Source organism: Argentina silus (genome assembly GCF_951799395.1).
Source record: "Argentina silus genome assembly, chromosome: 7".
Lineage (NCBI taxonomy): Eukaryota > Metazoa > Chordata > Actinopteri > Argentiniformes > Argentinidae > Argentina > Argentina silus.
This window is the reverse complement of record NC_139661.1, coordinates 4,159,909-4,169,820: the sequence shown is the minus strand read 5'-3', so window position 1 is coordinate 4,169,820 and position 9,912 is coordinate 4,159,909. Positions and strand designations below refer to the sequence as shown.

The 9,912-nt window shown below is 39.3% G+C and overlaps 1 protein-coding gene across 1 annotated transcript; it reads left to right on the top strand.

Moving 5' to 3' along the window:
• Nucleotides 1-5,434: 5,434 nt before the first annotated feature.
• vamp5 (vesicle-associated membrane protein 5) lies at nucleotides 5,435-9,609 on the top strand. Its single transcript, XM_083673695.1, has 3 exons — nucleotides 5,435-5,642; nucleotides 7,571-7,714; nucleotides 8,455-9,609. The coding sequence occupies exons 1-3, from the start codon at nucleotides 5,640-5,642 to the stop codon at nucleotides 8,626-8,628; spliced, it is 321 nt and encodes a 106-aa protein (XP_083529821.1). The 5' UTR covers nucleotides 5,435-5,639; the 3' UTR covers nucleotides 8,629-9,609.
• The last annotated feature ends 303 nt before the right edge of the window (nucleotides 9,610-9,912 follow it).

Sequence of the window (9,912 nt, the reverse complement as noted above, 5' to 3'; positions counted from 1 at the left end):
ACAGTTACAACTGCTGTAGAATTGTATTGGTTGATCATTGATGGAGTTCAACGGTGTTATGTCTGATTACAATAAATAGTATTTACTTACACAATGGCTCTGTTCTTTCCTCTGTTGTCTGTAATGATTTTCATTCTGCATGGTGGTCACAAGAGGGAGACAGCACACAGATACAGATGGCTGGCAGAGCGCTCCTGTGAGGATTGAGGAAATCCCCCTAGACCCACTATTGTCAATAGTACCGGGGGTACGCGAAATAAATCTGTGATTTACTTTCCTAAAGCGTCCTGTTGAATAGCCGACTGCAGTCTCAGTACCAAAAATAAATGCATGCACCCTATCCAACAGAATAATACTATCACAATGTCTAATATGTAAGGGATAATGTTCATAGAATATCAATTAGGCTACAAAATAACCGACAGGGGGTACATGACTGTTAAAGGTTTGGGAACCACTGCCCTAGACTGTTTTACTTCTACAAAGAGGTTCCAAACATAACATTGTTATGATATAGTAGTTGTTTTTGTTTGTTTTGGGTTTTTTCCTTTTAGCTTTTTCTACCAAGATTGGTCTTTTTTCTTTTTTTTGAGAAATAAGAAAAGTGAAAATGTTTTTGTTCATATTTAATTTATTTCATTCATATTTATGTTTTTTTTTTTATTTCTTTTTTTTATTATGCATTGACTATAATACATTTTGTATAAATGGTCTGTAATTGTCTTGTGATTTGTCTTAAATGTAATAATATTTTTACTGACAAAAATTGCCAATAAGTATCGGTATCGGTATCGATATCGATGAAAATGCAAGAAAAAGTATCGGTATCGTATCGAATCCTAAAAGTGTGGTATCGCCCATCCCTAAACGACAGCACTTCAACTACTCCTTTTTATCTCCAAAAATCCAATTGGTGGATTTCAAACCAAGCATGACCAATGCTATGAAATTCAGTTGCTCTCTCTCTCTCTCTCTGTCTCTCACATGACCAATGCTGAATGTCTTCCTGACGCAACGATATTCTTCTGCACAACACTGATAGCCCATTTATAACAGGCAGGAAATGGAAGCATTCATAGTCAGCACGGAGTTTGATTGTAAGGCTAAGTCATGCGGATGTGAGTATGCCATTGTCCATATGACACAGTGGCTGAGAGGGAGGACGAACTAGTGAATATGGCCTTTGTGTGGCGCGGCCCAGAAGCAGCCCATTGTTAGCCAAGCCTGAGACACTCTCTCCCAGCACCACACGACCTGACGCGGCCTCACATGGTGGTGGCTCGTCTGCCAGACTGCTGCACACGAGGATAAAGCAGTGGCAATTGCAACTCTTGAATTTACAAGAGAAAACGACATTGTCAAAAATCGTTTACTGAACTAAACTAAACTTAACTTGATGACTTACTTTTTGGGGGGGGGGGGGGGGGGGGGGTAAATGATTAACTGTACAAGTACAAAGACATTGTTAAGCAATTACTATGATTCAATGATGTTCATCTGAGAGCTTTCCTTTTGTATGAGAGGCAGATACAACAAAGTTGTGACCTAACAGCCATTGCACCCATTTGTTTCAGCTGGGTTAGGCAATCTGTTCTGATAAAGGTAAGAATCAGAGTTACCGACAGTATTATTCATGTTTATCACCAACCAGAGTTCTATTCATGCGTATCATTATGTAAATGTTGACAAATGGTCCCAGTACTTAAAGTCCTGCTTCCCTAAGCAACCTCTGTTCTTTGGAAGGCTGCTATTTGGCTATTACAGGGCAGTTAGGGGAAACGTATGAAAAGCTGATGGAGTGTAGCTTTGACCTCATATTGGTAAGATTACACATTATAAACAGGTCATGCACACTGTGACAAGGGGAAGTGTGTGAAGATGTGATTTCCGTTCACATCGAGGTGTATTTTTTTCTGTGGTTTCATATCACCAAATAAAGATAAATGTTGCTTAGTGTTGTTGTTCTTGCTGTGTTCTGTAACTGTGAAAAGCCCTATTTTATCTCATAGATATACTTTTGCTTTTTATCTCACAAAACATAATTTCTGTGGTTTCTCCATCACTCCAAATTTCTTCCTCTTTTCGTGGTGTTTCAGGTTTCCACAGTTGTCACAATCCTCTTTTTCAGTTTCAGTTATTATTACTGAAAAGAGGGATGCCATGAATCTGTAACTGCAAGCATTACTGCAGTATGACTGAAATATCATGTTAGAATGTTCCACCATGCCTCCATGTCCACTTTAGCTGGGTGAGTTGGAATAGACAATAGAATCGAATAGAATAGAATACACTCAACTAGACACTTGTCAGTTCAATTCGTTTGAAAATAGGTAGTTAGAATCTAGTTAGAATCAACTATAATAGACAACTGCTATTGAAATTAAGAATAAAGAGTAGATTGCATGAAAGTGACTTTTGAATCAGAATCAGAATTATTTTATTTGGCCATGTATATTTGCACATACAGGAAATTGACTTGGTGAGGTTGGTGCATGGGACATAAAAAACAACAATATATATATACTGTATATATAAGCAAAGTATTAACAAAAATGTATGAGTCCCAGAGTCAGTGAGAGGCAGGGGGCTTGTTTGTGAGCCCCACTGCCATGGGGAAGAAACTGTTCTGATCGATGAGCTGAGGATGGACTCAATGATGGCCATGTAGAACTCGACCATCACTTTCTGCGGCATGTTGAATTTCTTCAGCTGCCGTAGGAAGAACATCCTCTGCTGGGCCTTCTTGATGGTGGAGGTGATGTTCTCCGCCCACCTGAGGTCATGTGAAATTATTGTCCCCAGGAATCTGAATGACTCCACTGGTTTAACTGGGGAGGCACACATGATGAGGGGGGCGGTTGGGGCTGGGCTTCTCCTGATGTCTACTACCATCTCTACAGTTTTTAGAGTGTTCTGCTCCAAGTTGTTCTGGCTGCACCAGGAAGCCAGGCTGTCAACTTCCTTTCTGTAGGCGGATTCATCCCCATTGGAGATTAATCCAATGAGGGTTTTGTCATCCGCGAACTTCAGGAGTTTGACAGAAGGGTGGCTAGAGGTGCAGCTGTTGGTGTAGAGGGAGAAGAGTAGAGGAGAGAGCACACAGCCTTGTGGGGCTCCAGTGCTGATGGTCCGGGGCTCTGAGACAAGCTTCCCCGCACATGCTGCTTCCTGTTTGTCACGAAGTCAGTGATCCACCTGCAGGTGGGCTCAGGCACACTCAGACATGCACATTGTGACAAGGGGAAGTGTGTGAAGATGTGGTTTCCGTTCACATCTAGGTGTATTATTTTCTGTGGTTTCATATCACCATGTTGTTCTTGCTGTGTTGTTGATCACTTTACAAGCCCCTATTCCCTATAGTAAACCGGGTTAGGGTTATGCAATACATATTTTTGAGTTCTGTAACTGTGAAAACCCCTATTTTATCTCATAGATGTACTTTTGCTTTCTATCTCACAAAACATCATTTCTGTGGTTTCTCCATCGCTCCAAATTTCTTCCTCTTTTTGTGGTGTTTGAGTTTCAGTTATTATTACTGAAAAGAGGGATGCCATGAATCTGTAACTGCAAGCATTACTGCAGTATGACTGAAATATCATGTTAGAATGTTCCACCATGCCTCCATGTCCACTTTAGCTGGGTGAGTTGGAATAGACAATAGAATCGAATAGAATAGAATACACTCAACTAGACACTTGTCAGTTCAATTCGTTTGAAAATAGGTATAGTTAGAATCTAGTTAGAATCAACTATAATAGACAACTGCTATTGAAATTAAGAATAAAGAGTAGATTGCATGAAAGTGACTTTTGAATCAGAATCAGAATTATTTTATTTGCCCAAGTATATTTGCACATACAGTAAATTGTAGTGTACACTTGTCCACTCGCCTACATTGATTTAAAAGCATACAGTGCCTTCAGACCCCTTCACTTTTTCCACATTTTGTTGTGTTATAGACTTCAATTTAAAATGGATTAAATTGAAAGAATTTCCCATCAATCCACACACAATACCCCAGAATGACAAAGCGAAAAACACGTTTTTTGGAATTTCAGTAAATTATTACAATTTAAATACAAAAATAACCCTAACCCTAACCCTAACCCTAACCCTAACCCTAACCCATGTACATAAGTATTCAGACCCTTTGCTATGACCTAAAATTAGCTAAAATGCAAAAATGTCATCAACAAATCACTCAATAAGTTGAATTGAGTCCATCTGAATGCAAGGATTATAGTTCATGTAATCTTGGAATTAATATCTTTGTTTTTATAGTGACTCTGATTTGCATAGGAATCAATTACACACTGTGTGGATCAGGTTGTCATTACAAACTGAGCCAGGAATGTGACCCTGAGGCCTGGGGAGACTTTAAAAAATCTACAAAGTCTAATGGTGGAGAGGGAAAACCACAATCGATGGGACAATATCATCTCAGTCCCTCTACAAAATTGGTCTACAACCAAGTGGTCAAAAAGAATCCCATAATGGAAAATAATCATATTCATATCCATAATTTTGTTTGCAACAATGAATTCAAGTGATACAGCAAAGAAAGTGGCTGGAAATGTGTTTATTTGGTTTTACTACAAAGCATGAAGTTAGTGCAAATCCAGCACATGCAATGCAGTTTCCGCACCATCTCTCGTGTGAAGATTATGAACTCTGCATCAAGTTATGGGTATGTTTGTCACTGGCAGGGACTGGGGAGTTTGTCAGGATCAAGAGAAAATTATGAAATTTACTGAGTTGGTAGTGACATCCTAATCTACACACTATGTAATTGATTCGTATGCAGATCAGAGACCCTGTAAAAACAAAATGTGGGAAAAGTGAAGGGGTCTGAATACTTTCCGAAGGCACTGTATGATTGGTTTAAGAGCCCATTGTTAAGCCTACACCAATCCTATGCTTTTAAATCCACTATGAAGGATAGTGGACAAGTGTCCACTCCAGGGAAAAGGAAGAAACATTTGGACACAGGGCATGTTTCAGTCGGCCTACTCACAGCATTTGCCAGACAAGAGCACTATTGTTTTAGTGTTGGGACATTTGAAGTGGGGGGTCATTTCTCCCTAAAACCTTACCTTGCATGCATTGGTGCAGTTTTTCTATTGGTCTACAATGTTGAATAGTGTGACTGATACTTGATCAATGAAATTAGGTTAACATATATTATTATATATACCTTAAATGCACACATGCTACAGAATAAGACTATTTACACTACAAGTGCAGACAAGCTAAACGAAAGTAAAACAGTTGGATGTTTCTCAACCTTTCACGATCAGATCACATCTTAAAAATTACACCCACGTCAATATTTGCTGGGGCCTGTTCGCGGCAGTGGCAACGTCATTGGGTCTGTTGACTTCCACATAAGGAGTGGGTGTCACCCGACCCGACAAGCCGACTTTAGAGAAAGTGTGAAGGGGGAGCAAGAAAAAGACAGAATAGGTCTGTCGACAATAAGAAAGACAGGCTGACTGTACCGTTACAGAGGAAGTAAGGTACTAGTTTACCTACCACACCTTGGTTAAACGTTTGTTCTGAAAGTTTACGCAAAGACGTACTTCAAATGTATTGGATTCGTTGACAGTCGCGTACAGGAATAGATATATAACGTCAGAGAAATGGTAAGTTGATATTATTTATCGTGAATAAATGCAAATTGTTTACAGAATCAATTTAGTTTCTGCAGCACTATCCCTTTGTGTAACCATAGACATGAGGAGCGTTCTCTATACAAAAGCAAAGATTTTAGGCCTATTGTGTAAAAAGTAAAGTAATGTTGTTGTTGTTGGTTTTTTTTTACTTTGATTTAGGCTTAGAGTTAGGGTTAGGTTGTTTTTGTTCATATCGACTCGTTTATTTTATTTTGGTACTTCATAAAGATCATAGCCTATTTCTTGCCTAAACAAATTAATGCAAATGGAGTCATTTATTACATAAAGATCGTGTGAGCATTCATGTGAATTGTGAGCATCATCAGAGTGAGTTCCAGTTAAAGCTCTTGATCAATCAATCAATCAGTCAGTCAGTCAAATAATCTTAAAAGAGTAGATGTGGTCGATTAGGTTGTTATCTGTAATCCTACTATTTCCACATATAATAGAAAATTACAGCAGTACAACAGTTCAGTACAAGTGCAGTACAGTATTCTAAGTTAACCTTTCCTACAATATATTAGGTACTAATCATCTAACATGAATTGTTCTATCACAAATGTAAAATAAAAAGAAACACTAGCCTAGATGTATACAAATAATATATATTTATATTTCTGGATATTTTTGCTAGAAACTTCCTCTCACATCTTAACATGATGGATTAGATAGATTAAAATACATCATGTCAGCATGTGAGAGGGGGTTTCCTTCCAAAATACCAGGTACACCCATAAAGGCTGGAGTAAGGGAGGGAGTGAAGGAAGGAAGGAAGCAAAGATGGGAACTGGAAAGGGCAGCAGTTCCTGTGTTATGATGTTTGTCGCCGGTTGATTTTTTAAACACAGACTATTGTTCAGATTTTAAAACTTAATTGTTCAGACAAACTAGAAGAGTGTCATAAAACATCAGCATAGGTGTTTCAATCCAATTCCACTGAAGCAATGGAGATTAAGACCGATTCACCTGAAAGTTACGCTAAGAAATCAAATAGGAAGAAATGCAGTTTTCATTAAATTGACCGTAATATATGCTTCCTAACCTCACTATATCCCATTGTTTTGAGCCTTCAAGGATGTGTCGACAAAATACAGAAATATGATGCCATCAGCGATGCTGAGTTTATCTTTGTTTTGTTCTGCCCCTTGGTTTCCTGTAAGTGTCAATGCCCTCAGAATCTCAGCCTTGACTCCTCAGCCTTGACTCATTTCCTTCTGGCATCGAGGGCAAAGGGTCATGGAGAGTCCTGTCAGGACATGTCCTGCTGAACCTGTTATTATAAACACATCCTCTTAGAGTACTTACTAACCTGTGGTTTATCAGTGATTTGTGGCATGTGTAAGTGTCTCAGTGGGTTGGAAACTTATTAGTACTCATTTGTTTTCAGAGCTGTTGGGAGCTATAATGTTCCAGAGACAGAGAAGAGGTTACAGTAAACTTGAGCTTTCCTAATGTCTGGGGAAGACCTGCCCCACTTAATTTATTGGCAATTGTGGTCTGCTTATGTTCGATATTGTCTGCCATTGAACTGATGCTTACCCTCTCAGCCAAATTAACTCCTGTTTTATTAACAGTGCACTGTTTGTGTATCATTTCATGGGTTATAGTGGAGGAAAACAGTGAGAATCACCTGTAAACTTGGTGACAGAATGTCAAGAATGTGGCACAAGACATTTTCAAATAGTTGTTATGTTTTTGCAACAAAAAACAACAGAGCGACTCAAACCACTTACAATCTGCTGATACAAAAATGATAATGCAACTATTTATTTATTTATTTTGTGCCATGTGGACCTTGGAAAAGACAAAAGTGGCCAAGATGATTTTGACACCCCTGCGGTAAAAGATAAGCATTACATCTCTCCTAACTAACCCTAAACTGATTGTTCCTCGCCCAGGAGAACGGGAAGAGTCGCCTGCAGCAGGCTCAGGATGACGTGAAGGACGTCACGGACATCATGCTGGACAACATCAACAAGGCTGACGAGAGGTCGGGCAAGCTGGGAGAACTGGAGAACAGGGCTGATCAGCTACTGGAGAAGGTGAACGACAAACGTTTCTATTGTACATATGACATATGATGGGTCCTATACAATTGCAATCATTTGCAGACACTGACTGACTCAGAAGCTCATACGTTGATATGTCTGAGGAGCTGCAGTCTAAGTGACACCAACCAGGTTCTCCTTGGGTCTCTCTCATGAAAGCTGTTTCCAATGTTCCATGGTCCAACATGGGAGTTCAGGGAATAACCAGGAAATGTCATATTGGTGTCTATAAATACACTTTTAGGTGGAGTTGGAGGGGGAAAAGAATGTACAATTTACATCCTGATTGGGGTTTACGGTGGTATTTTTAGAAAGGTATTTCCTATTGTTTACAAGATGAATGAGACAAACTCGTCTCCCTGGGTATGAGAGAGTATGTCCAGGACATGCCACGGGGCGCATGTCCGTCCTGGGGTCAGTCAGCGAGGTCACGTCGTTCCCACATCGTTCCCCCTGTTACATCACACACAGTCACACAACACACTTCTCAGAGGACAAACTCTTAAGTGGGTCACTGGGATAAACAACATGTTAGCGACACGGAAAACACAAGGATTGAGTCATTGGAATGTCAGTGGGAAGACACTCAGAATGCTGTGTGTACAATAAAGGCTCTTGATGAACTGTTTCTTACATGTATAGTATACATTATTACCTTCTTAATCATCATCCTTCATCTGAAAGATATAAAAGGAGGGTATTGGTGTTAACGTCCTGTATCCATGTGTTTTCAGAGTAAGGCCTTCTCAAAGACCACCACCAAAGTGAAGCAGCAGAGGAGGTGTGCCCATATAAAGATGAAGGTGCTGCTGGCCTGCGTTGGGGCTGTGGTGGTACTGAGCATCATTGGGATTATTATATGGCAAGTTACTGGCAGTTACAATGAACCTCCTACCCCAGGGCCATAAGATCTTGGCCTAAAGGACTTGTAAAATGTAGATAGAGATGGAGATGGAGATGGAGACTGGGGCAGGCGAGAATGCCCTGAAGAAGAAGAAGAAGAAGAAGAATGAAAACAGTGGATGACATGATGTAGGATTTCAAGCATAGCATTGGTTTAGTGGGTTGACTTTTTCAGAACTTCAATCTGTGACATATGTTTGTTTAGAGGCATTTCAGGCTCCATGCTCTGTGTGTAGATCATTGAAATGGTACCATCACTCGCTCTGCTGCTTTAACGTTCCTTCATTATTTGTTTTAAAAAGTCTGCAACTGAACCTGATTGGTCAGGATCACCAGTCTCACATTCATATTCAGAAATCACATCACAAGATTCTTCACATCACAAGATTTGGCTTGGACTTGAATTCTGTTCTCTGTGATATATTGTATTGTTGAATCAGATAAAAAATATATTCAGCTTTTGATATGTTAATACATAGCTTGAGAGCACCAAAATATTACCACAACAATCCTGTACACTGTATGTTTCTGAATACACATACAGTATTCTAGACAGGGACAGTGACATAAAACATCCACTTTATCAACATCCAGTGTGACATTATATTATGCAATTTTATTGTTATGAAACTGTTTAATTCACTTGTCATCCCCCTCCTCTTAAAAGAAAGGTTTGATATCAATGTATGAAACTGAGGCCAATTTGTTCTTGTGGGTGTGCAGTGTGAATATTTATGTTCAATATATGAGTACAAGCAGGTAAGCAGTGTACAGTGCTGCTGAGAATTCACATGTAAGTTGTAATAAAATACATATTTTGTCCTTTTAGTTTCCATTGTTGTACCTTTATAGATATGTATGTAAAACTCCACTGCACAATTTGTAAAACAAGAACATGATTCATGAAACATCTATAAATTAAACATTTCTATGATGTTTTGACGATGAGCAATTGTGTAAATAAACTTCAGCTGCCACTCTTCAAACATGTTTAGCCCCATTTTTAGCCCTTTCATATTTAGGTGTTTTTGTTTTTTTCTCAGACTGCTGATCAGTTTCAACTTGGTGAAGTGATGTGGTGGCTTCTTAGAGCTTCATGTTCTCAAAATATTATACCGTATTATTGGGAATATTATTTGTAAGGCTACTGTACACTCACGAAACACTTTATTAGGAACACCTGTACACCTTCTCATGGTGGAGGTGGTGTAATGTGTGGGGGATGTTTTCTTGGCACACTTTGGGCCCGTTAATACCAATCAATCGCTTGAACGCTACAGCCTATTTGA

Excerpts from the sequence above, each read along its gene's own strand:
- vamp5 (XM_083673695.1), top strand. Across the intron at positions 7,715-8,454 it reads CTGATCAGCTACTGGAGAAG|AGTAAGGCCTTCTCAAAGAC; the intron begins GTGAACGACAAA and ends ATGTGTTTTCAG.